The sequence below is a fragment of the Rhinatrema bivittatum genome, unplaced genomic scaffold, assembly GCF_901001135.1.
Source record: "Rhinatrema bivittatum unplaced genomic scaffold, aRhiBiv1.1, whole genome shotgun sequence".
NCBI classification, from domain to species: Eukaryota; Metazoa; Chordata; class Amphibia; order Gymnophiona; family Rhinatrematidae; genus Rhinatrema; species Rhinatrema bivittatum.
Genome location: NW_021820313.1, coordinates 394874 through 422151, shown reverse-complemented (window position 1 = coordinate 422151; position 27278 = coordinate 394874). Strand labels below are relative to the sequence as shown.

At 55.1% G+C, this 27278-nt stretch overlaps 1 protein-coding gene across 1 annotated transcript; it reads left to right on the top strand.

Annotated features, from left to right (window-relative positions):
- Positions 1-978: 978 nt before the first annotated feature.
- Positions 979-27006, top strand: SLC44A4 (solute carrier family 44 member 4). Its single transcript, XM_029585923.1, has 22 exons — positions 979-1094; positions 11599-11647; positions 12248-12321; positions 13063-13141; positions 13538-13637; positions 14893-15012; positions 15152-15212; positions 15364-15469; positions 15820-15903; positions 17339-17451; positions 17718-17840; positions 18073-18172; positions 18572-18664; positions 21239-21341; positions 21525-21781; positions 22213-22307; positions 22498-22601; positions 22767-22840; positions 23525-23595; positions 23753-23847; positions 24243-24327; positions 24489-27006. The coding sequence occupies exons 1-22, from the start codon at positions 1064-1066 to the stop codon at positions 24593-24595; spliced, it is 2124 nt and encodes a 707-aa protein (XP_029441783.1). The 5' UTR covers positions 979-1063; the 3' UTR covers positions 24596-27006.
- The last annotated feature ends 272 nt before the right edge of the window (positions 27007-27278 follow it).

Genomic DNA, 27278 nt, shown 5'->3' with positions numbered 1-27278 from the left:
CCGATCTCCCTTTCATCCTCTCTTCCCACCCTCCACTACACACACACACCTCCCTCTTCTCTCCCCGCACATGTTCCCCCTCTCTCTCACATACAGACATACAGACACACCCCCAGCCGATCTCCCTTTCATCCTCTCTTCCCACCCTCCACTACACACCTCCCTCTTCTCTCCCCGCACATGTTCCCCCTCTCTCTCACATACAGACATACAGACACACCCCCAGCCGATCTCCCTTTCATCCTCTCTTCCCACCCTCCACTACACACACACACCTCCCTCTTCTCTCCCTGCACATGTTCCCCCTCTCTCTCACATACACACCCCCCCCCCCCCAGGCGGTCCCCCTTTCACCCACTCTCCCTCTATACACAGCAACTCCCAATCTCCCCAAAGTGATCCCCCCTTGCTGCAGGCTTCCTGGGAGGGGAGGAGCTGCCTCAGTGAGATTGGGGGCAAACCTTCTGCCAGCCTGCTGCCCGGGTGCCTATTGACAAATGCAGGCCTGCTGGTTTCTAGCATTGGAAACTGGAAGTGCCACCTGTAATCTGCTCCCACGTCCAGGCCCCTTCCAGCCCAGCCCACCGCCTCCTGAGGAAGGAAAGCAGGCTACAGCCCTCCAAAGCCAGTCAGACATATCTTGTTCTCCCTATCTCCTAGCGCTTATTTCTGGGTAACCACACTCTTATCTGAAAAAATAAATAAATAAATAAAAGTGTAGAAATGTAAACGGGCTCCTATTCCAGGTAAAATGAAGGAGAGCTCGGAATAAGACCCAGGCAGATAGCAGCGACAAGGCTGAACGGTGGGCGGGGCTAAAGGAGGACAGGTGACGGGGGGGGGGAGGAGACAAGCAGGGCGCGGTCGGTCTGCCGGGACAGGTGCACGGTGGGCGTGGCCCCGGTCAGGTGGGCGGGGGAAGGAGAGGAACGGAGCCTCAGGTGGAGTGGGCGGGGCTTGGCGGCCGTCAGCGGGCGGGGGGCGGGGCCGTAACTGGCAGGTGAGCTCCGGGGTTCCAGAAGTGCGAATCGTATCCAAACAGGAGCCGCTCCCGGCCGAGGCCATGGCCAAGGTGAAGGACTCCGGAAGCTACGGTGAGTCGGGGTCACGGGGGCAGGGACCAACACAGATCGACGACCAGCTCCCCCCCCCCCCCTCCCTACGGCCAGGGGAGAGTCCTCTCCCCCCCCCCCCCCTCCCTGTTCAGATCAAGGCCGGAACTCATTCTGTGCCCTCTCTTCCCACCCCTCAAGCTGGGGGTGGGATTTTAAGGCCCCCCCCCGGTCAAGGTTTGGGTCCAGCTCCTGGCTCATCTGATAAAGAAATCTCATTTTATTAAAATGCACTTTTAAAGGAAAGGCTCCTGGGAGGGGAAGCTAAATGAACCGTTGTGGTGGTGGGGGGGGGGGAGCAGGAAGGTTGTTGTGAATGTTTAACAAAACCCCATGATCGCAGTGGTTAAAAGGTGGGGGAGACCGAGAGGGGAGGAGGAGGAAGCAGAGGAGAGGAATTTCACCTTCCTCTGACGGTCAGAGACGGGGCCAGGCAAGTTACCTGATCTCTTACAGCATAAGAGTGGCTTAGGCACAGCCTGGGCAGGTTGGGAGGCCTTTTTAAAAGACAAACCACAAAAACAAAACAACCCCCCCCCCCCCCCCCAAAAGATGTTTTAGTGCCCGAGCTCTGCACCCCGCAGAGGCCTGGGTCGAAGGAAACCATGGTCACCAACGCAGCATCCTGATGGTCTTTTATGGAGTAAGAGTGCGCCCTGCGGGGAATGCGCTGGTCCGGGGGCCCCTAGGGGAGGAGGAGCTTAATAGGTGACACCCCCCCGGCGTGCACCTCGAGCATCGTGTCGAACCCCCCCACCCCCACCCCCGTCTCAGGACGGATACGGCGGACGTAGAAACGGGGCCGGTGCTGCCGTCGGGCGAACTAAGGTGGTTGCCTGGAGCGCCAAGGTTTGGGGGGGGGGGGGGGCAAAAAAAAAAAAAAAATCCTGCCGCCGAGTCGTGGGAGGCAGCGCGCCATAGGGCGCCAAATACGCTTTCACCGGCCCCTGCCTAGAAAAGGTACAGAGAGCGACAGCAAAAAAGTTAAAAGGGGGACAGGAGCGGCTTCCCTGGTGAAGAAAAGCCGGGCGGGTTTTTAGGGTCGTTCAGCTTGGAAAAGGGGTTGGCCGGGAGGGGACATGATAGGGGGGGGGGGGTCTATAAACGGGGAACGGCTATTTACCCTTTCAGACAGTACCAGGACGAAGGGGACACTCCATGACGCTGTGGCAGGTACCTGGGGGTCTTTAAAACGACCTGGAGGGAAGATAACTTTTTTCTTCGCTCGGACCCCCTGTTAAGCTGTGGCGTTTGTTGCCGGAGGATGTGGACAGGGCATCTTAGCGCAGCAGAGCTCGGGGTGGGGGGAAATCGCCTGCTTTATCCCAGGGGAGTGGGTGCCGAGGGGTTAGAACCCGCTCCTTGACTTCCTGACCCAGACGGGGGTCGCCGTGAGAGAGGGGGGGCGCTGGGCTCGGCGGACCCTCCGCTTTGACCCGGCTTGGCGGGAGCTCTCGCGGGCGACCGCGCGTTTTTTTGTTGTTTTTTTTTAGCGGGCGTCGGGTAAACCTCCTGCTCCCGGGGTCTCTTCCCCCCGGGTTTTTACCAGCGGCCCGGGAAATAGCCAGCAGCTTGCCCCCTCCCCCTCCCCCGGACGGCCGCGCCTCGCAGGAAAGCGGGACCAGGTGAGGCTTAATTGGTTTATGGGTCTTCTTATCGGCGCACGGAGGTGGTAAATCCCGATCACTGGCCGCTGAACGTGCGTCCCGAGCGGACGGATTTAGAAGGGGGGGGGGTGGTGTTGTGAAGTGGCGGCCTTGGCCGAACCCCGACCCCCCCCCTCCCCCGCTCGCACGGACCGACGGAGAGCGTACGGCGCACACACAGCATGAGAGGGCGTGCACCTGTCGCGCCAGGGAAGGGCCCCCCCCCCCCCCCTGAGATGCGTTGCATGTTGGCACCGGCGTCCGGCTCCGCAATGGTTAACGCTAGGAGGCTGACTCCCTCCGGCCCGTTGCCAGGGGTAGTCGGGGGATTACTGCTCCCCGCCCATCCCTCTGTCCCGGGAGGGGGCCAGGGAGAGCACAGGCGGTGCGGCGGGCGTGTGAGATGGCCTGGCCTCGCTCTCTCTCTCTCTGGCGGAGGGCCCCCCCCCCCCCCTGGAGATCCAGGCGGTCACGAGAGGTGGGGGGGGGGGGGGGGAGAGATGCCCAGTGTCTGGTGAAGGCTTTGCTACCAGCTCTTGCCCAGAGCGTCGCACACTTGTCCGTCCCCCCCCCCCCCCCGAGTGAGCAAGCTGGCTCATTTCCCGCACCGTACGGTGGTAACATCAGTCAGAAGCCACCCTCCTCCCTCCCCCCCCCCCCCCAATCTCCCTTAACCCCTGGCGCTGCGTGGTGCCCACGCGTGGCAGCCTGGTCAGGGCTGGGGGTGGTTTAGACGCAGGGGCGCAATCCTAGGGCAGCAGATTCCGAAGGCGCCCACAAAACATAGAAACGTAGAAGTGACGGCAGAAGAAGACCAAACGGCCCATCCAGACTGCCCAGCAAGCCTTCACACCTATTTGTTTTCATACTTATCTGTTACTCTGACCGCTGAGGTCAGGGCCCTTATTGGTAACTTTTTGGTTCCAATTCCCTTCCACCCCCACCATCTATGCACACAGCAGTGCTGGAGCTGCATCCAAGTGAAGTATCAAGCCTAATTGGTTTGGGGTAGTTACAGCCGTAATAAGCAAGCTACTCCCATTTGTTTACCCTGCATGTACAATTCAGCCATTGTTGGTTGTCTGAATACAAATCCTCTTTACTTAATTCCCTCTGTTGCTGAAGCAGAGAGCTGCGCTGGATACTTATTCCAAGTCAAGTATCAGGCTTAATTGATTCGGGGTAGTAACCTCCGTAACAAGCCAGCTACTCCCATGTTTATTCCTCCTGCAGCTCTTTCATTTCCTGGCGTGTGCCCCCCCCCCCCCCCCCCCTAAGATCCTGTGCCTGTTGGTGCTGCGCTGTTAAATGGAGCTCTGGACTCTGCCTGGCGTTCCACCCCCCTCATAAGAACATAAGAAATTGCCATGCTGGGTTAGACCAAGGGTCCATCAAGCCCAGCATCCTGTTTCCAACAGAGGCCAAAACCAGGCCATAAGAACCTGGCAAGTACCCAAACACTAAGAAGATCCCATGCTACTGATGCAATTAATAGCAGTGGCTATTCCCTAAGTAAACTTGATTAATAGCTGTTAATGGACTTCTCCTCCAAGAACTTATCCAAACCTTTTTTGAACCCAGCTACACTGACTGCACTAACCACATCCTCTGGCAACAAATTCCAGAGCTTTATTGTGCGTTGAGTGAAAAAGAATTTTCTCCGATTAGTCTTAAATGTGCTACTTGCTAACTTCATGGAATGCCCCCTTGTCCTTCTGTTATTCGAAAATGTAAATAACCGATTCACATCTACCCGTTCTAGACCTCTCATGATTTTAAACACCTCTATCATATCCCCCTCAGCCATCTCTTCTCCAAGCTGAACAGCCCTAACCTCTTTAGCCTTTCCTCATAGCGGAGCTGTTCCATCCCCTTATCATTTTGGTAGCCCTTCTCTGTACCTTCTCCATCGCAACTATATCTTTTTTGAGATGTTGCGACCAGAATTGTACACAGTATTCAAGGTGCGGTCTCACCATGGAGCGATACAGAGGCATTATGACATTTTCCGTTCTATTAACCATTCCCTTTCTAATAATTCCCAACATTCTGTTTGCTTTTTTGACTGCCGCAGCACACTGAGCCGACGATTTCAATGTTATCCACTATGACACCTAGATCTCTTTCTTGGGTGGTAGCTCCTAATATGGAATATTCCATTATGATTTTAGATCTGTCCTCCAAGCCATTCTATTTACCAAAATCGACTACTGTAATTCCATATTGCAAGGACTCCCGGCCTCCACTGTAAAACCCCTCCAGTTACTCCAAAACGCAACGGCGAGAATTTTGACAAATACCAATCGAAGAGCGCATATCTCTCCCATTCTAAAAGATCTCCATTGGCTCCCAGTACAATTCAGGATTCTTCATAAATCTCTTACATTAATCCACAAAAATATTCACCATCAGACCCCTATTGATCTGCGATACCCCCTCAAACTGCACTCAACATCTAGACCTTTAAGGGACGCCTACAAGGGATCCCTACATGTACCTTCTATCAAAGCTATACAACACTCAAATATCAGAGACCGGACATTCTCCATCTCAGGTCCCTGCATCTGGAACACCATGCCTCCGGACCTCAGGCAGGAATCATGCCTACTAACTTTTAGAAAGAAATTAAAGACATGGCTGTTCAGCCGAGCTTTCACCGACACCAGCACAACAGCCTGACTTATAACTGTTCTAGCAACTATGTATATAAACAAGCGCTAAACCATGTATATAAATTATTAAGAGAACGTTTACAAATTATCATGAGGACTGCTCCTTGCCTCCCTCGCATACTCCAATGCATAGTATAATCTTTATTCCCCCTTCTTATGTCCTACTCCAAGTTTACACATCCTTGTTATTTATTTATTTATTTATTTAAGGTTTTTTTATACCGGCATTCATGAACTCGTTCACATCAATGTAAAGTTATAATGTAACTTTATACTCCTTCAAATTGTCTCTACTGTTTGGTTGGTTATAGTTTCTACTTGTTCGATGTAAACCGAGTTGATTTGATTTGTATCAAGAAATTCGGTATATAAAAGCCTTTAATAATAATAATAATAATAATAATAATAACCTAACATCGTGTAACTACAGCAAGGATTATTTTTCCCTATATGCATCACCTTGCACTTGTCCACATTAAATTTCATCTGCCATTTGGATTCCCAATCTTCCAGTCTTGCAAGGTCTTCCTGCAATTTATCACAATCTGCTTGTGATTTAACTACTCTGAATAATTTTGTATCATCCGCAAATTTGATTATCTCACTCGTCGTATTCCTTTCCAGATCATTTATATATATGTTGAAAAGCACCTCCCCCTCCCCCTCTCTCCCCCTCTCCTCCCCAACACTAAAATGTTTGGACCTGCGAGGGGGGGGGGGGGCGACCTCTGAGCGGGGCAGTCTGACTGCTGGAAGAAGTGGTGAGCGTGGATGAGGCCACGTTTTATCTATGTATATCGTATCTATTTCGGGCGTCCTGTATGCCGCCGTCCCAAAAGCAAGACCACAGCGGTTTGCAGAAGCCGACATTCACGTCCGATGTCCGCGCGGCATCGGAACGCGTGGTGTTCACGTTCTAGGTCCCCCCCGTCCCCCACAACATGAAACCTGCGCTAGTCACATCCCCACAGGTTGACGCTGTATGAAAGCAGCAAGCAAATAAACAAATAATTATTACCAGTCAACGTAACATCGGAACGTGATGGCCGAATTGTTAAATTTGTAATGCCTGGTGATTTAAGTTCCTTTCGAGTAACCTCCTAGAGGTAGTCTGTGAGATGTCTGAGCGTTCATTGGGTTTCCTAGTGACTGTCGGTCACCGGTCCACATCTAAGCGGTTTAACTACGGTTGTCTAATTCTCTTTGTGATGGACCGCACGTGCTTTTTTTTTTTTTTGGAAGAGCCACGCTTTCGGGTCGCGTCTGAAGCTCTTTCTTCCCGTGGCGAGGCGTAGCCCCCTCGGGTTAGGGAGTGCTGCGCGGCTTGGGGGGCCCGCCGCAGAGAACGTGCCCTTCTCTTGTTGTTTTTTGGGGTTTTTTCCCCCCCTAAGACGAGCGTCCTGGCGGGCGCAGCCGCCGTGGCCGATTCCTCCTGTACCGCGATCCGCGGTGGGCGTTGTGTGGTGCGCCTGCTTGGAGGAGCAGGATTTGCCGTCGTTGACTGCGCGGAAGACGAGGGATCTGGCTTGCCCAGGTAGAGCCGGTGTAGAATCCATTAACGAAGGGGGGTGAATTTCCTTTTCCCTGTCGCGGTGGTCTGGCAGAGGCATTTTTTTTGTAGCGTCTGTGACTGTTTCGGTTGCCCCGCGACAGGGCCGGGCGATGGCGAGTGGCGGTGATTAGGAATGTCAGGAGAGGCTTTCACCGGTGCTAGGTCTGGGAGCCCGAAGGCGGTGACCCTTTGATGCAGGACCAGGCTGCTCTTCGCCCATGGGTCCTTTTGGCACCCCCAGGCACTTGCCTGCTTTGTCTGTGCCTAAGTCCGGGTCTGTTGGTTGGGGGGGATGTGTGGGTTTTTATTTTTTTCCTCTTCTCGTTTCCTTATTTAATTTTAATGGCACTTTGGGTGGAAAGCTGGCAGCGCGGGGGGGGGGGGGGGGGCGGTGTTCGATCTAATTTGCAGCTCCCATCCTGGCCAGGTCCAGGGCGTCGAGCTTCCCAGCCTGCCCCGCGCCGACCAGAATGAGTGTAAGTGAAGTGGGCGGCATGAAGTTAGCAGGTAGCTCATTTAAAACAAATCGAAGAAAATTCTTTTTCGCTCAGCGCACGGTTAAGCTCTGGAATCCATTGCCGGAGGATGTGGTGGTTACAGCAGTTAGTGTAACTGGGTTTAAGAAAGGTTTGGATAAGTTCCCAGAGGAAAAATCCATAAACTGCTACGATGGTAATTAATAAGCAGTAGTAGCTTGGGATCTGTCTAATGTTTGGGTACCTGCCAGGTACTTGTGACTTGGATTGGCCACTGTTGGAAACAGGATGCTGGGCTTAATGGACTCTTGTTCTGACCCAGCATGGCAGCTTCTTATGTTTTTATGGTGTTTAACCACAAATCTGCGGGTATTTGTGAGTGACTATGCGCGTTTTCTCTGTGATTCAGTACGCGGGCGCCTGGCCGCGGACGAGCCGTGGGGCTCTCTGGGCAGCCCGGCCAGCTCCGAGTCGACCCTCTCATCGCATCCTGGTTTTCGAGGTCGAGACCACTGCAGCAGCCGCCACCCCTGGGGCCTGAGAGAGCACGGCTCCTCGCCGGCCACTGACCGCTTGGCAGACGCCCTGCACCGAAAGCAACTGGGTGGCAGCGAGCCCGCCGGCGCCGGTATTACAGAGAAGCCGCGCGCGACGGGCGATTAATCTTTTGCTGGGCTAAATGCGCAAATAGATGAAGCTGCCTGGTCGTTCCATACTGGCCTTTCTCGCAGCGCTGTCCCTGGGAATAGCCTTTCATCCCTGGAAGGGATCGGTAGCCCCGGAAGGCCGACCTGGTGGAGAGCCCCCGGCATCTGTTCGGGGCTGTGACCTCTCCCGCCGCCATCCCCAGACCGTTCCTGGCCGCCACGGGCATTGGCGCGGGATGAAAGCCCCGCGGCCCGTGCCTTCCAGAGCTGCAGCCGCACGAGCCCCGTAAGCTGCCTCTGTGGCGGGCGTGCGCGGGTCCTAGAATCTGCTGGCAGCCCGGTCCCCGCCCGACTCGCTTCCCGGTGCGGTTTCCGAGCACCCCGGCGAATGTCTGTCCTTCCCAGCGCCCAAGGAGTCCACCGTGCCTGCCCCAAGGCCCTCCCGAATTCCGTCAACGGGTTTTGCCCCCGCCGCTACCCCCCCCCCCCCCCCCCCCCCCCCGGGAGGTTGTTCTGTGCAACCGACCACCCCTTTTCCTTGAAGACGTGCAGTCTTACTCCCGAGTTGTGCCCCTCCGCCCCCCGCTGAAGGGACGTCGGTCGCCCACGGTGGAGCTGGAACCAACGAGCCACGGGTCAAGAACGTCCTGCCCCTCCGACTGAGCTAGCCGGGCTGCTACAGGTGCAGCCGTGCGTTGGCCTGGTCATCTATCCGCCTCCATGCTAGACCCCCCCCCTCCTCCTCCTCCCTCCCTGCCCCAGAACCCGTCTGCACCAGGAAATGCCAGCACTATTCCCCTCAGAAGGTGCTTTCTTTTTTTTTTTCCTTCTGGACGAGGTGGACAGCTCGCTGTTTCCGAGGTCACTGCTGTCTGTGTGTGTTTTTTTTTGGTGCTGTCTGAATTCAGTCACCCCGAATTAGCAGAACCTCAGCGGGGAGCCTGCACCTGACCCAGGGCGGCCCAGCCTGGTATCGGGGGGGGGGGGGGACACGACACACACACATCTCTCCCTCTGAGCTGGCGGTGACCCAGGGCGCCCCCAGCCCGGGGAGCACCCTTCACCTCTGAGCCGGCACTGCCGTCGGGAAATGTCTTTCGGATGTGGGTATCAGAAGCAGCGGCAGCGCTCTCGCCCCCCCCCCCCCCCCGTTCCCGGAGGGGGAAGTAACGTGATCCCCCTCCTTTCTCTAAGCCTCAGCAGTGGGGACACATTTGTCTTCCTGCATAATGCATGCGCCGGTCACACCTGCTCCGGCACCGGATTCCCGGCGCTTGGGGCTGGGCGGGTGAGGGGCAGCGTTCCTGCTTCCTGGGTCTCCTGCTTCTTCTTCCTCCCTTCCCCCACCAGCTCTCTCACCTCCCTTCGTTCCTTCTCCCGGTCCCCGAGTCGACGGGTGCCCAATGCTGCTGCTGCTTTTCAAACGCACGCGCGCGTGTGGTGGTGGCGGTGGTGGAGTTAATGTGACGGACGGGGATTAGAACCCGCGACGACCGCCCCCCCCTCCCCCCACCCTCTCATTTATTTATTTATTTTTACAGGCGAACGGGCCCCTCCGCCTCCCCCCCCCCCCCCTACGATATTTCAAGGCGTTGCGCCGCCGTCTGAATTCGGGCCGTTCTAGGAGATCCTTCCCCCCCCCCCCCCCCCGCTCGCCGACGCGAATTGCCGGATCGGAATTCGAGGCCGTTCGCGCCGTTCAAGGCCGCCGGCGCCCCTGATAAGAGGCGCAATCCTGAGCTAATTGCTTGATAAGAGATAACGACTCAGGCGGTGAATCATTAACCCATCTTCGGGGGGGGGGGGGAGGGGAATGGACTCCCAGTGCAGGCAGAAACTCCAATGGAATCCAGGGAAGGCCGGGGACAGAGGACCCTCGGAGGCCGGGGGGGGGGGGGGGGGGGTGGCCCGGGGGGGAGGGGCGGGGTGTCAGCTGGGGCCTGCGCCGCTCCTCTGAGATCCGGGCGGGTTGGCCCGGATGGGCCTGGCGGTTCTGGACTGATGCCATGATCTAGGGCAGGGAGGTCAGTGTAACGCCAGCGATCCTGCCTTCACTCTCCCCGGGGTTGAGCTGACGGGGAGGGGGGGGGGCGTGGGGTAGCCGGTTTGGGTCCCAGAAAGCCACAACTCCCTGGAAACCCACTGGGGGGGGGGCAAGATGGCGGTGGCCTGGGGTCGGATCTTTGGGGAAAGGGCCAGGCTGGTGTCCGAGTTGTTCCGGGGGCTCGGAGGGTCTGGGTAGCCGGCTAGGTGTCGAGTTAAGCGGGGCCGGGGGGGGGATCTTTGGCTCTCTGCCAGGTTGAGAAAATTAAAATTGGCTTGGATAAGGAGCGACAGCCTACCTAGCGGGCAGTCGCGCGCTTTTACCGCTGGCAGAACGGACGGGAATAACAGGGCCGGGCTGGATGTTTCTCTGCCGCCACCTGCCGTGTCACGGGTGACCTCACGGCATCTGCATGAAGGACGCGTTCCTGTGCCAGTGACCCAAAGGCTTAACCTTTTCCGCCCGGAGCAAAAATTGGCAAGAGTCGGGTGGCACCCGATAGGCGAAGCAGTTTATTGAGGCCTGAGCTTCCGAGGACACCGATGACGTGAGGTACAGGAAATGGGGAAAATTATATTCAGAGCAGAGAGAAGCCACAGGCAGTCTATTAAAAAAAAAAAAAAAAAAAAAAAGCAAACAATTGCACTCACTTTTTGCTACACCAGACTAAGACGGAAATCCTTCCGAAGATTTGATTTATTTTTTATTTTTTGCCTGGAGGTGGCGGAGAACGGAATAATAGTCCTAGGGGAGGAATTCAGAGGCGGGCGAGAGATCCCGCCCGAGCCTCCGCTCCAAACCCCCGGCACCGCCCTCGAACGCGCGCGCGCCGGAGTCCCGTCCCCGCCCCTCCCGTTCGTCCTGCCGACCCAGATTCCTTCCCGTGCCGGGCGTGGGGAGTCTACGCCGAGGGTTTTGATTAAACGTCGTAAGAAGGGGAAACGCCTCGCGGAGGCTTCTCCTGGAGGCGTCTTCCGGGATGCTCTCGGGGGGGGGGGGGGTGTGCTCTCGGCCCGGTCCCCTTCCTGAGGAAGAAGGGGGGACGGGGAGGGTGGTGGAGGAAGGGGCTCCGCGACTCCGTTCACGACCGGCCTCCCTACCAGCGCCGAGATTGCCGACCGCCCCCCCCCTCCCCTGATCGTGCGCAGAGTCCGCGATGCGCGTTTCCCGAGCCTTCTTGGGTTTTTTTTTTTGGTTTTTTTTTAAACAAATGAAATTCACGGAAGCCTCTGGCCCTGCCTGCTTGTCTTGGACTGTAAGCTCTACGGAGCAGGAACGGTCTCGCAGGTGGTGCTTGTTCGGTCAAGCAGCGCCGTGGAAGCGATAGGGGAGTCGTCCTGTTAGGCAGTGCAGGAGAGAGAGGGGGGAGCGGGATGTCCCTCTGCGTCACCCTCTCTCTCTTTTTTTTTTTTTTTTTTTAAATTTGTTTTTGTTTTTTCCTGTTTTCAGGGGACCCAACCAAGTATGACCCGACCTTCAGGGGGCCGATCAAGAACAGGTATGATTTCGTGACCGGGCGCTGGCTCTCCTGTGGTGAGCGCCCGGCCACTGCTGAACCGTTCCGGCCGTAGGAGGGGGGTCAGGTCTGGTAACGCTAAAAAGGGTCTCGCATCCCCCCCCCCCCACGAGACCCTCCCCTAAGCGCTGTCTCAGCTCTCCGGTCCCCGGGCTTCCCTTCTCTCCCCTGCCTTGCGCGGATGTTTATCCCGGGCAGGGGAGGCGGGCGTAGGAGGTGTGACTGTAACCGATGAGACCCTGAGGAGGGCTCAGGTGCCACCTGCTCCTGGAACCGGCGCTCCACGGCTGAGGGCGAGCTGCCACCTGCCGGGAGCTTTGGGGGGGGGGGAACTCCTGCCTCTCTGGCGCACTTTCTCCCCCCCCCCCCCCAAAGCTGGTTTGCTTTATTTTCTTATTCCTTCTCCTCCTCCCTGGGATTACAAGCTGCTCCTGGTGGCAGGGTTTCCCGGGTGCTAATCTCCCCCCCCTTGGAGGGTGTGTATCAGACAGGGGTCCCAGGGTGCTAACCTTCCTGGGGGAGGGAGGGGGGCCCCCCCACAGGTTAATATAACTTTCCTCTTTGCTTGTGTCTCTCTGGCAGGAGCTGCACGGATATTATCTGCTGTTTCCTGTTCATGGTGTTCATCGCCGGCTACGTGGTCGTGGGAATCGTGGGTAAGAGCAAGCGCCTCCATCCAGAAGCTCGAGATTGGGGAGCCACGGATGGGCTTATCCCTTCTAACAATCCTTCCAAAGGCTTTGTGGCCCTCCTCTGTGCCAGGGCGACCTTCCAGCTTCTCTTGCGGGCTCTGTGGCCCTCATTGGCGGCAGGACACCCTTGTAGCCTCTCTCACAGGGCTCTGTGGCCCTCATTGGTGGCAGGACACCCTTGTAGCCTCTCTTGCAGGCTCTGTGGCCCTCATTGGTGGCAGGATACCCTTGTAGCCTCTCTTGCAGGCTCAATGGCCCTCATTGGTAGCAGGACACCCGTGTAGCCTCTCTCACAGGCTCTGTGGCCCTCATTGGTAGCAGGACACCCGTGTAGCCTCTCTCACAGGCTCTGTGGCCCTCATTGGTGGCAGGACACCCTTGTAGCCTCTCTTGCAGGCTCCATGGCCCTCACAGGCGGCAGGACACCCTTGTAGTCTTTTTTTGCGGGCTCAGTGGCCCTCCTGGATGGCAGGGCATCCTTCTCACCTTTCGTAAGTTCTCGTGGCACTATGAGCACATCCTGGGCTGGGCTCGCCGGATGTCTCTGTTTGAGCAAGGACAGCCTGAGATGGTTCTGGTTTTGGTCTGGGGGGGACCCGCAGTTCTGATTTCCTCTAGAAAAGAAAATGGCAGAAATCCTTTAGCTGGAAGGATGTGCGTGCGCCTGTCCACGTGTCTCTTTTTTTTATTTTTCTGTCCCTCCAGCCTGGATCTACGGAGACCCTCGCCAGGTCATCTACCCCAGGAACTCCACGGGCCATTACTGCGGGTACAACGAGAACAAGTAGGTGCTCGAGGGTCGGGGATTCGCTTCCACGGGTGGGGGCGGGGTGGCTGGGGAGCACGGTCCGGACACGAAAGACGCAGGACGGCTCTTTTCCGTACCGTTGCCCGGACGGGCCACCGCACTCTCAAGCGGCCCCCCTGCCTGGGCGCCGTGACTTACACCGAGAAGGGGAGGGGGGGTGTTGATTTTAGGGTTGAAGGGGGAAGGGAGCCGGCGGAGACGACGCGTTCGGATAACGTCCGGAGCTGCGCGTTCCTCTTTGAGCCGCTGCCCGTCCCCTTTTCAGATCGCCGGGGTGCGGTCGGGTCCAGCCCTCTCCCGCACGCTTTCCTCGTCTCTCTCATCCTCACCCTGTGGCTTTTTTCTCTCTCTCTCTCTCTCTCTCTGTGACAGGGGCAAGCCCTATCTCCTCTACTTCGACCTGCTGAAGTGCGTCATGGGGACGAACCTAATGGCGTCTGCGCTGAACGGCGCGCAGTGTCCCACCACGCAGGTAAGGGGAAAAAAAAAACCCAAGATAAAATCCGTGGGTGTATGTGTGTCGTCCTGGACGGGGAAAAGTAATAAAATCCTCTCCTTCTCTCCCCCGCCCCGGGAGCACCGTGGCTGCACCCCAGCAGTAATAATCTTTCGCTGTTCCTTTGACAGCCAGGCTCTCGCACCCTGCTCTGGAATTTAGTGAATCTTCAAAGCCGAAAACCTTTATTCCCCTGGGGTTACCAGCAGTCAATTTACAGTAAAAGTAAAAACTCATTTAAAAAAAAAAAAAGTAAACCTTTTACATTTCCTCTTCTTCCACTAACATAAGTACTGGGAGCCCTGGCGACGGTTGAAGAGCGCCTCACCATCAGGCGCCGCGTGCCGAAGGGGCGCGACAAAGGGGCTCTCCTCTTTGTGCACCCCTTCGTGCAACCCTTGTGCTTCTAAAAAAAAAAAAAAAAAAAAAAAACTTTTATATTTTTCTGTAATTTAACCTTTATTCCAATTCTTTACCTTTTTCTTTTCGCTTGTTAACAATTTTAATTAGAAATGTTCATTGTATTAGACTATGGAAATTTATTTCCTGCTATTCTGTTTAATGTAAACCGGTATGATTTGCATCGGATGTAAGAATGTCGGTATATAAAAATTAAAAATAAATAAATAAGTATGAGGGGAAAAAAAAAAAAAAAAGCGCGAAGCTTGCTGGGCAGACTGGATGGGCCGTTTGGTCTTCTTCTGCCCTCGTTTCTCTGTTTCTATGTAACGCTTCTTGAAGGAATGAAATCCCCGAACGTCCTTGGACCCACTTCCAGCCCCCAGGGAGGGCATCGTGGTCTGTCCGTCATCCCGGACCTGCCACGAGATGGGGGGCGGTTGCCTGGGAGCTCGGTGATTGGTTCCCTGGCTTCCATGGTGGCAGAGCCCCCCCCCGCTGGCCTGGCTCGAACCAGCAGGACTCGTCGGGTCCGGAATCCCAAGTCTAGAACCGCGCGCTCCCTTTAGAAGCTGGCGCTCGCACCTTTTGCTTACAGAGGCGCCCAATGGCCAAGCCACGCGCTTTCTATAACAGGAGACCACCACCCAGCCATATTTGGGGGTTAAGTGACACAAGTTAGGGATAAACTGAAAGGCATATTCCCCGTGGCTTAGTGCCACATTTAGAACCTGGGCTGTATTTGTTTTGCATTTTATTTTATTTTTTAACGCCCTGCCTAATATTCCCTCCTGATTTTGAATGTTCAGTCTCTGATTTCTCCCCCTCCCAGATTTGCGTTGCCTCCTGCCCCGAAACATTCAGGTGGGTTATGCCGACGCTCGGAAAACCCGCGGATGCCTTCGATCAGCAGTTCTGCCAACCCCAAATCAACCTCACCACCACGACCCTGGTGAGTCCCCTGGCTTTAGTGTCTTGACGCATGGCGCGTGACGCTGCAGCTCGTCGGAGATGGGTAGAACACATCCCGTGCTGTTGCATCTCATTGCCGCCCTGCGATGATACACCTTTCTCTCTCTCTCTCTCCCCAGAGCGTCGTACAGATTGTGAACCAGGAGCTCTGCCCGGTCTTCACAATCCCCTCCAGTCCCCGTGAGTCCACGGCATCTGGCAGGACTCCTGCCGCCACAGAGAAAGTCTAAATCTGTTTATCCTTTGCGCAAGGATGAGTGTGTGCTTTTTTTTTTTTCTGATTTCTTTGTTGCGTCCCGATTTATAAACCAAATTTTGGATTTCTTTCCAGTTTTTAACAGGTGCTTCCCGCAGGCTAACCTCTCGTATCCGCCTGGCTTCACCACGAATAGCATCCAGGGTAACGTGACGAAGGAGAACGTCACCAGCGCAATCAAGTGAGTGCATGCAGCAGGTAGAGCAGGAAGAGAAACCTCTCTGCCAGTGCATCTCTTTCCTTCCCCCATGGCAAACACACACACACACACCCTCCCATTCCCAGCTGCTCCAATGCACCTTGCTCCTGCCCTGCAGCATCCCCTGCTATTCCAGTACTGTGACCTCCCCCCCCCCCATACACACAAACATCTGTGCTAATGCAACTCAATCCTGACCTGCAGTCCCCTTCCCCTGAGCCTAAGGGCGAGTAACCCAGAGACCTTTCATTAGAGCCGGTGTCGCTGTTCCATCTCTCCTTGTGTCCATCTGCCCTCTCATCCCGAACTCTCTCTTTCTCTCTTCCCTCCAGTGCCATTGTGGAATCCTTCGACTTCCAGAATATCGGGAAGAAGATTTTTCAAGATTTTGCCAAATCCTGGTACTGGATTGCGATGTGAGTAACGCGTCGGGCCCTGACGGCTACCCCAAGGGAAGGAAAATCCATCCCTGAGGGGTTCTGGACATGGCCAGCCTTTTGGCAGGGTGAGCTTGGGTGGTTGCTCAGGACGCCGGGAGGCGCCCTTGATGCCATTGGCATTGCCCGTCGCGCTGGCTGGATGTGAGCCTGGCGCGGGAGAGGCGAGTCGGGTAGATGCTCGCTGCGGAGCGTCCACTCCCCAAGGCGCAGACGTCTCCAGGTTGGCGGCACTGAAATTGCCTTTTGATGGCGCCAGCACCTCCTTTCTCCGTGGCCGCACGCTCTGCCGTTGTTGTGCGCCTGCAGGGTTGAAAGAGAAGAAGCGCCGGCACCACAGAGGCAGGAGCAGCTGCATTCGAGGCAACGGGAAGGACACGAAAGCTGGGGTGGGGGGGGGGGGGGGTGGCGTTTTTCCAAATTGTTGTGAGTCAGACTGCCTACAGGTACTGCAGAGCACGTGCTTATACCTTGCGGTCACCTATAGCTCTACACAACCTTCTGGAGCAGCAGAAGAGGGGGGAAACCCACGAACGTGCTGCTGGGTCCAGGTTGGCTGAAAAGGTTTTATGGGTTGCTGGGTCGGACACGCCTGTGTACAAATCCATGGAAGCCGACGTTTCAGTGGCCGTGTCTGGGTAACTTTATCTGAAACCGTGCTGGCTGCAGATTCGCTCTAAAGTTGTTCAGGTGTCTTTTACTTGGACAGATCCACCTGAGTAACTTTGTCTGGGCAGCTTCGTGTTCCAGCATCGCGTTGTATTTTTTAGCCAGGGAGCCTCGGGGCTTCTTCAGCTTTCTACTAAGGTTAACTGGGCTGACTTCAATCATTCACATTTTCCAAGTGAGCTAAACTCTCTTTGAAAGAAATCTCTGAAAGTGGGTGGTGTGAGATGGAGCTCTGTCTGTGTATGGGGGGGGGGGGCAGATTAGATAAAATTAAAGGTGGCCAAGAGCCCCATAGGTGGTTAAAACAACCCTAGATTTAAGTCAGGAGGAGTGCCAACCATGAGTGAGAAGCAGTGAGTCAGCTGGGTCTGGGAAGGCAGGATAGAGGAGGAAAGAACTGATGGAGGGAGAAGAGGAGAGGCTATCATACCAGGAATGAAGGGATGCCATCAACGGTTTTTTGCCTGGGATGCCATTTGCCCTAGAGCGATCTTTGAAATGATCACAGGAGATGAAGAATTTTAAGACGCCTGAAGAAAGCGGGAGGTGGACCAGCTTAGGCATTCTCCTTGGGTTCGCCCGGTCGGACGTCACCGAGGTCAGAGACTTGCCTGCGAGAGTTACCTGTTGCAGAGTTTCCCAGTCCAGCGTGCTGCCCGCGCGTCCCTGGGGGTTGGAAAGTGAAACCATCCCTCCCGGTGCTCTCAACTCATGCCTCTCTCTCTCTCTCTCTCTCTCTTCCCAGAGCTCTTGGGATCGCCATGCTGGTGAGCCTCCTCTTCCTCGTCCTCCTGCGATTCCTAGCAGGGATCCTGGTCTGGATACTCATCGTCGGCGTGATTGGCGTTCTCGCCTATGGTGAGAATCGGGATGGGGGTGTGTGTGTGTGTGAGGGGGAAGAGTCGGAAATCTCCCGAAATCCAACAAAGTAATTGACAGCAGATAAAGACCAAGAAGGTTCATCCAGTCTATCAGTTAACCTTTTCATTTTATGCCAAAATTTCTCTCTTTCTCAAATAAGGGTAACGGGAGGGAAGTGGCATTCTAGAAATACATGAGCCAGTGGTTTTCCAGTCGTGAGACCTTGTTTTGCTCCTGATTCTTGTTTCCTGTCTTTCAATCAGGAATCTACCACTGCTACATGGAGTACGACGCCCTCAAAAAGACTGGAGCATCCATAAAGGATATCCAGATCACCACCAACCTCTCCGTCCTGATCCACGTCCAGGAGACCTGGCTGGCCTTCTGTAAGTCACCTGAACGGTTTTTTTTGCCGTTATCGTGGTAGGCAACGGAGGTCGCCTTCGCTGAGTGTTGTATCGCGATCCGCTGTTGGCCATCGAGGACCGTCCTAACGTGGGGGGAGATGGGGGAATACCTCCATGTCAGGCTCTCTTCTTAGGCCCCTGGTCCTTGCCGCCTCTGCCCATCCCTTGGGTGATTTGTGTGTGTCTCTCTCTCTCTCTCTGGTTTGAGCAGTGATCATCCTGTCCGTGGTTGAGGGGGTGCTCCTGCTCATGCTGCTGTTCCTCCGGAAGAGGATCTTCATCGCCATAGCCCTGATCAAGGAAGCCAGCAAGTAAGATGCCCGGAGACTCCTTCCTCCTGCTCCTCTGCAGGTGAAGGCGCCGGCCTTTCTCCTCTTTTTTTTTTTCTGGGTGCCAGGGCTGGGGTCTCTCTCTTTCCTTCTCTCCCTCCCCCTCCCCCTTTGATTCTGTATGGACCTGTGCGCTCCAGTCTACTGCCGTACGGACTTGTGTTCTCCGCTCTGCCCCTAGGCAGGCCCGCTTCATCCTGATATTCCCTCCATCAGCCAAGCTCCTCCTCCTGTCTTCCTCCAACGTTGCTTTTGGCTTTTTTGTTTGTTCCGTTTCCCCCCCCCCCCCCCCCCCCGTGGCCTCTTTCATAACATCGTCGGCCCTTTCAGGAAGCAGCCTAGGCTCATCCTCCTCCCTTTATTTATTTATTTTTTTTGCAGAGCCATCGGATACATGATGACATCTCTCTTATACCCCCTGGTCACCTTCGTGCTGCTGGTCATCTGCGTGGCCTACTGGGGCATGACCGCGCTGTATCCTTCAGCCCTTCTGGAGGCCGGAGGGGAAGGCAGGGGAAGGATGACGCACGCTGTTCTGTCGCTGGAAGCGGGGAGGGATTTGGGGGTTGTTTCTGGAAGGTGGGGTGGCGGTGGGGGGGTGTCTAGGTCTCTGCCGCAGGGTCCTGCTTTTCTATAGGCTCGTGCAGCAGGTCCGGGAGAGAGGGAGTTGGGGTAAGGCGAAAGCAGGCCTGGCCTTTCTCTCTGCGGCTCACAGGGGGTGTCAGATCGCTCAGTCTTCATGGGGCACGCGTGGCTCTCCTCGGAGGATTGGACCCTGGGGAGAACCTTTTTGGATCTCTCTCTCATGGGAGACTCGAGGGTTCAGGGTCACAGAGGGGGAAGGCTTTTGGCTTCTGAGAGTTGTTTAAACCATCTAAGACCTTTGTTGGAACCCTGGGGTATTTCTGAACGGTGACGTAGGCTGTACCCCTTAGTCAGTTAGACTTCTGCCTCTCCATGTCACCTGGGATTAATAGCCAAAGGAACAGTGGCTGGACTGCAGATGGTTCAAAATTCAGCAAGGACGGTGACGGCCTTACTTCACGATGTTGGTTCAGTAGCCGCTTAAGAGCTGGCAGCGTGGAGCGCGCGTTCGGATGATTTCACCGCCAACGAGGCCTTACAAAAGGGTTTTTACCCTCCTCACGGGGGTGGGGGGTTAAGGCAGCTGTCAAAAGTAATCCCCCTGGCCGCTAATCTAAGCAATCGGTGCTGCAGTCGCTTTCCACGAGCCTGCGGAAGTGTCGGCGTGGCCTCGGTGCGTTCCTAAGCACGACTCTGCGACACCGGGGCCCGCTGACCTTATTATTATTATTATTATTTTTTTACCCTTTCACTGCATTTTTTTATCTAGCGTCTTCCGTTCTGCAGCGTCTGACCTGTCTGGCAAAAGCAAGGCACAAACAAGTGTAAATGCTAAAGCCATGATAAAGCCACTTATGATGATGATGATAACTTAGGAGAAGGAGAATGGCGACTCCTTGCGTGACCTGCCAGGAGGTGCCTCCCACCCCGGCATTCACATCGCTCCTTGCTTTCTGTTCTGCCTCTAATTTTGAAAGATCAGGCGGAGCCCGTCGAGCCGCGGGGGTGGTGAATTTTTAACCTTGAATATTTCGCAGAGCCCCGCCCTGGAAAGGCTTTTGAATTTGCTGCTCCCCGTTAATCTCTGCCGTGGCCCGTTGGATCCACGAGACCCGTTTTTTTGGTGGCCCCCTCCCCCAGAGAATGCCGCATCTCATTAAGAGCAGAGAGATGGGAGGGGCGCCCAGGGTGGGTATTTTTTTGTCCGTTTTGGTTTTTTTTTTTTCTTTAATTTGTTCCCCGTAGACCCGAAGGAGACGGAGAGCTGCTCCCCCCCCCCCCCCCCCCTCCCTTGTTTCGCCCTAAATTGGAATACCCTCTGTACCTGGCGTAACCCGGCTGCGAGGAAGCTGGGTTAATCATTTCCCGCAGCGGGACTTTTTTTGCGGGTCAGCGAGCTACTCTTGGACTTCTGGCCCCCTATTTAACTGTGTGGGTTGTTTGTTTTGGGTTTTTTTTGGCGTGCGCTGCTCCTGAATTAGAAGGCGATGACTGTTTTATTTCGCGTCGGGGCTCTAGTTTATTGCTTTATGCATAGCAGTAAGATGATTATTTTTTTATTACCTGTTTTGTACTGTGGGATTAATCATGAACTTGACCTTTTTTTTTTTTTAATTCATTATTTTGACTGCCGGCAGTTTCCGCCTGCTCCTTCTTTTTTTTGTTTTGTTTTTTTAATGCTTCCGGCTCCGGTCCAGATCCTGGCACCCGGAGCCCTCCGTGCCCCGGCCACCTGGGGATTCCCGCCTCTCCCTGGGAATCTAAACCGTGAGCAAGGACCAGGACTCCCTCCAAACCGATCCCATTCCTCGGCGGACACCGCCCAGAACTTTTACCCCTCAGCTACCAGGACCGGCCTAAATGTTTTTTTTTTTGTCTATATTCGCAGTAGCTTGCCACTGCGAATGTTGCAATCTTGCCTCGTGCCGGCCACCCTTGAAAAGGTGGAATCTAAGTTAGTGGCGGTGTTGGGGGTTTTTTTTTTTTGTTAAATCATTTTTAAAATTAAATGTCCGTGACAAAGGTAAAACGGATTCAGAGTACAACCAGCCCGGGCCCTGGCTTTTACGATCTGGGGTACCGATAGGGCAGACGGGAGGGAAACAGCACAGGACGGCTTCTGAGGCTGGGTCCATAAGCGAAACACGTCAGCGCTTTCCCAGTTTTTTTTTTTTTTTCAAGAAGGCTCATCGCCCAGTATAAAAAAAACGTTTGCTGGCAGTAAATTTATTTTTATGGGTTATCGTAAGGCTTGGAAATAATTAGAGAAAAATGGAGGTAACCTGCACGCAGCGGCAGTTACTACCATGAGAAGCTTGCAGGGCAGACCGCATGGACCATTTGGTCCTTTTCTGCCGTTGTTTACTGTGTTGCTATGAAATGGACTTTCTTGGGATCCAGCAGACTGTTCCCTCCCCTCTCTCTCTCTCTCTCTCTCTCAAACCCTTAACCTGGTGATCTCAGTTACCTGGCTACCTCCGGCTCGCCCCTGTATCGACTCACGACCCTGAACAGCAGCGCCCCCAACTGTAGCAACATCACTGGGAACCAGAGCTGTAACCCGCTGGTAAGCACCCACCCACCCTCGCCGCTGCCACCACCAGGAGGCACTGTGGGTGTCTCCCTCCCTTCTCCCTCGCACGTTACATCGGCCGCCCTTCCCTCTCGCTCCCCTCGGCCCCTCGCGGCAAACACGGCTCTTGCTCTGACTTTGGCGCCCGTTTTTACCTGTATATTCTCCCCACTGCAGAATTTCAGCATCTCCGAGTACGCCTGCAAGGAAGTCCGGTGCATCTTCTACAAGTACAACACGGAGGGCCTGTACCAACGCAACCTCTTCAACCTTCAGATCTACAACATCTTCGCCTTCCTCTGGTGCATAAACTTTGTCATCGCCCTGGGGCAGTGCGTGCTGGCGGGGGCCTTTGCCTCTTACTACTGGGCCTTCCACAAGCCCAAAGACATCCCCTGGTTCCCCGTGTCGGGGGCCTTCGTGAGGACCCTCAGGTGAGAAGCACTGGGGCAGCGTGGGTCTCTCCGGGGCTGCCAGGGGGGAGACGAAAGCTCGCATCTCGCAGATCTGGTGAGGGAGCTATACTGGTGTTGATGGGGGAAGGTGATGGTTTAGTTAGAGGTTGGGTCTCAGGTTTGGAGGGCTGGGTCTTTCTCATGACAAGGTACCACGGTGTGTCTTGAGAGTCATGGGAAGAGGATGCCGTGGTTGGCTGGGGCCAGGGGTGGGGGACCGAGAATGAGTCGAAGTTTCGGCCCCGCGGTCATCTAGGCCTACGGATCTTCCTCTCAGGCGTTTGTCACGTGCTGTGCCTGCGGGAGACTGTGCGCCGCCTTGCTCCCGTGGCTCAGCTGGCATTGCCAACAGCACAAAGGGCCTCCTCTCTCTCTCTCCCCCTCTCACTCACTCGCTTTCTCTCTGGCAGGTATCATACAGGCTCCTTGGCGTTCGGCTCCCTCATTCTCACCATTGTCCAGATGATCCGTATTATACTGGAGTATCTGGACCACAAGCTGAAAGGTGAGTCCTGCCAGGGACGTGTGAGGGAGGGAAGGGGGGAGTGAGGCCTGCACGATGAGTCACCGCTCGAGGTGCGGAGGGGGAGATCTGGTCAGCGGCGAGGGGGTTGGAGGAGGCAGAGACGCGCGCGCAAGGGTGGGTAGGCGGGAAGTGCGATCCGGCTTACCCTAAGCCCTCCCTCCCCTTCCAGATGTACAGAACCCCTTCACCCGTTTCCTGCTCTGCTGCCTGAAGTGCTGCTTCTGGTGCCTGGAGAAATTCATCAAGTTCCTGAACCGGAACGCCTACATCATGGTGAGTTACCGGGCTGGGAGGCAGGCGTGTGAGGAGAGATGCAGCGCTCCTCTCTCTCTTTCTCGCTCTCTCTTTCTCTCGGGGCATTGAGCAGCGGACTCTGGGAAGGAGGGGACCGCGCAGCGCAAGATTCCCCTCTCACCTTCCGCATTTCCCGTTTTTCAGATCGCCGTTTATGGGAAGAACTTCTGCACGTCGGCTAAGAACGCCTTCTCCTTGCTGATGAGAAACGTTGTCAGGTACGGTCCCCCCCCCCCCCGATACAGCGCCGTGACCACCAAACCCAAGCCGAGAGGGAGAGCCGCATGACCTGGACTGGCTGCGGTTCTGACCTCCGGACACTAGGGGCAGGACACTATACAGCGCAAGTGTTTTCAGTGTGTGGTTTTTTTTTTTGGTCGACTACCCAAGACGCTTTTAAATCCTGAGGGAATTCTGCGCGCAGTATTTTAAAGTTTTGCAGACTGCCCATGTTCAGATAACACGATATACTCAAGTCTGTATAATTCATTTTATAATGCAATACAGAAACATTATTACTGAAAAGATGCATTAATTAAAAAAAAACAAACCACCATTTGATGTGGGTGGAGAATTTCCCTCTTGTCTTCCACCCCTTCCTCGGGCTTGATCTCTCTGCCCCACCAGGCTCTGTTACACCCTCCTAGTTCCCTCTACAGCTCTCCTCCTACCCTCGGCTTGCTCTCTCTGCCTGCTAGCCCTCTATTTTCTCTCTCTCTCTCTCCCTCTCCTATAGATGTAGCCGCCGTTCCCTCTCCACGCCTGGTTCTTATCTGCTTATTGGATTATTTTGTGATTGCGCCTCCCTCTGGACCCTTCAATTCAGTTGACACTTGATGTGGGATATTTTTGTGGGGTTTTTTTTTTTTACTTCTCTCTCTCTCTCTCTCTTTCCCCCCCAGGGTGGTGGTACTGGATAAAGTGACGGACCTCCTCATTTTGTTTGGAAAGCTGCTGGTGGTCGGGGGTGTGGGTGAGTGACGCCAGCCGTCCGACTCCGCACCCCTCCCCCACCCCCCACCCCTTTTTGAAGGGGGCGGGAAGCCCAAATGAGCTGCCTCGTTCCTCCGGGCATCCCCGCTCACACATTCAGTCTCTCTCTCTCTCTCCCCCCCCCCCCCCCTCCACAGGCGTCCTGGCTTTCTTCTTCTTCAGCGGCCGGATCCCGATTTCGGACCCCAGGTTTAAGAACCCGGTGCTGAATTACTACTGGATTCCCATCCTGGTAACGTCGCCTTGCTCGGGGGGGGGGGGGGTTGGAAGGGAGCTGAAACTTCTTTTTTTTTTTTTTTTGCACTATTTATAAAGAAATGCCCGTCAGGCCATCCTTCCCTAGGAATTACGGGCGGAGGGTGGGGAGAGGACGGGTTGGGGGGGGGGGGGTTCTGGCACTTCCCGCAAAGACGCGTCGAATTCTCCTCCAGTGCAAGCGTTTTTGGGACCGGAATAGGGGGAGACTGAAATGTTGTCTCCCCCCCCCCCCCCCCCCTCGGGAGTTAGGCCGAGGTCTGACGGGAGAGCCTCTTCTGGCACCGTGCGCGTGGCGGGGTGGTGGTGGTGGTGCTGGTGGGGGAGTGCGCGCCTTCGGGCGTGACCGCGTCTCTCCTTCTCTCCTTTCAGACGGTGGTGCTCGGCTCGTACATGATCGCTCAGGGCTTCTTCAGCGTGTACAACATGTGCGTGGACACGCTCTTCCTGTGCTTTTGTAAGTAGCCAAAGGGGGGGGGGGTGCCACCTGGCGGGTGGGGGACGCGGTCTCCTTCCCGATATCCTCTCCTTCCTCCACCGTGCGCTGGCGTTCTGGGATTAAATGCTTCTTAATTCGCCCCCCCTCTTTTTTTTTTTTTTTAAATTCTTCTTCCGCAGTGGAGGACCTGGAGCGCAACGATGGCTCGGCGGAGAAGCCGTATTTCATGTCTAAATCCCTCATGTCGATCCTCAACAAGAAGAACAAGCCTCCGCCATCATCCTAGGGCAAAGAACGTCTTCCTGGGGAATCCTACCTCACTTCCTCCCCCACTTCCTGTTTTGTATTCCCATTACTTCCTGTCCTCCCCCACCCCCATCCATCCGTCCGTCCATCATCGGCACTCTGACTCGTTACCTCATGACCCTTCCCACTTACTTCCCAGTAGGGTCCAGTACCATTTCCTGTCATTGGTTGGCGCCAACTTGGCGCATGCTCTGGGAGATGCTCGCTAAGGCTCAAATACACAGTGGGCCCGATCTTTGCGTTCTGGCCACCAGGGGGCCCCTGATTTTTTTTTTCCCCCTTACTGGAAGGAAGGGCTAGCACCGTGGGTGGAGTTTGCAAGCAGGATGGGGCCAGGTCTGGCCCTGGTGCGTTCAACCTTTTATGCTATGGTTTACGGCCACCTTTGACACTGCGCCCCCCCCTTCTCGAGGGCGGGACTGCGTCCGTGCTGCCTTTGTGCAGTGGGGATTAACCGGTTTTGACGCCCAGGAGCCTTTTTGTAAGGCCAAACATTTCCAATACATTAACAGCTCCTTGGCGATCTTATTTTTTTTTTTTTTTAGTTTTCAGGGTCCCATTCACATGCAGGGAAGTAAGGCCCCCTTCTACCCCCCCCCCCCCCCCCCCGCAACCTTAATGTTTCTTTCATGCACTTTCGAGAAATTTTCAACCGATCGCAAATTTTACCAGGGCACCTCGAGCTGCCTCAGTTCTGTATCTGAATTTTAAACACTTTTTTTTTATTAAATCTGATTAAGATCAGTTAAGAGACAAAAATCAACCCTTCCCATTCCCTCCCAGATGTGGAGTGGTGTGATCTATTGCTGTCGTCCCCCCCCCCCCACACACACACACTTTCTGTGGAAAAGCCCTCTGGACTGAGAGCCCACCATACGGGCAGGGGAGACTAGAATTAGGAGGGAGCAGACCTCCTGCCATTTTCCTAATGTTTTGAAACAGAATGTTAAGCAATCAAAGGCTGACACGGTGTAAGTTATGAACCTACATCAAAACAAACAAAATTTGAGAATTAATTTGCCAAATAATTTTAAAACCGCAAGGTGCTGGCAGGTGGCACTTGCAGCCATCTTGAATTTTTGATCAGAACGTGGGTATTGATGATATCGAGATTCAAAATGGCCGCTCAGGATAACTTAGGAGGGTGTCTGGATTCTAGACTGGATTTGTTTTCAGTCTGTCTGCCCATGGCACTTCCTGTTTAACCCCCACCTCCTCCCCTCATTCTTTAAGCCTTGAAGCATGTAATGCTTGCTATTCCAGCACAGTGCAGTGGAGAATGTAGAATACTAACCTGTACATAACGTTTTGTTACCTTTTTTTTTTTTTTTAACATATATAGAGAGAGCAGATAACTAAATGAGCAGGCGTGACGTCCTCTGCAGAGGTTTTCTAGGCCCGGGGTGTCCTGAGCCCTGACCCCTCCCCTTGCTGTGAGGGAGCAGACGCACGGCGCAATCTGTGGAGATGGGGCCCCGAGCTTCCCCGGGGATCATGGCCACATGGTGGAAAGAGCATGGTGCCAGACGCAGGCGGAGGAGGAACGGTAGGTCCTCCCCCCCCACCCACCCCCCAGTGTGCAGCCGTTCAGCACAGCCTCTCGATTTCCGCCAGCCCTAACCCCGGTCGACGTCTGTGTCAGACCGTGAGCTATGGCATCCAGCAGCGGTGCGGTCGGGCGCACCTCTGTGCCTGAGACCAACATCTGGCCTTCTGTGCCTTCAGGTCCATTTTTTGTGCCTATCAAAGAGGTACGAGGGCGCCATCTGTTGGTAAAAGGGCAGGTTTTCAGTGTCCCTTCATGCCTAATTCGAGGATGTTGCCATCCCCTGGCTTTCTACCCCCCTCCCGCTCTGTTTCTGGTACCTGAGGTAGGGGGAGGACCCGGGGCAAGGGCATCTTCTCACAGATGGTAATGCAAAACCAGTGCAATACCCACCCTCCCCCTCCTGCCCGTCCACGTTTAACATTACTCCGCCTGGCATGCCTCGAGGCCCCCCCCCACCCTCTCCCTCCAGTCCCGTGGGAGTGGGGAGGGCAGGGCATCTGCTGCTTTTTGATGCGTTCCCCTTGGGTGCTGGCTGCGACCTATCCCGGACGGCCGGTCCGCGCTGCCGGCTGAAGAGCGCCGGCCCCTCGAGGACTCTGCATGTGCCTGGACCGGACCTTTCCACTAGCACAGAATCGTCCTTCCGCCAAAGCACGGCGTGGGTGGGAGATAATCCATGCGTCCGTTTCATCTTCCCAATCTGCTGGGGCTCGAGGCTAGATCACCGCACGTGCCTTGCCCAGCCCTGCAAATGCACTTTTCTCATAGATTTTACAAATAAATAAATAAATATATATATATATATATATATTTAAATAAATCACTACAGATGTTTACACTTGGCTTGGACTCTCTGCCTCTTCTTTGTGGGACGGATACCGTGGGTGATATTTATCCTCAACCAAGGGTGCTACAGGTCCGGGGGTTGAGTCCGGCTGGGGAAGGATAACTATCTTTTGGGGGAGGGGTGGAGAGAGATCACTGGCATGGGCCGATACAGTAAAGTCCGCGGGAGAGCGGGTGAATGCCCGCTCTCCTGTGCGCGTGATTCACTATTCAAATTAGGCCCAGCGGTAGATCCGGGCCAAAAGGAGGCGCTAGGGACACTAGCGCG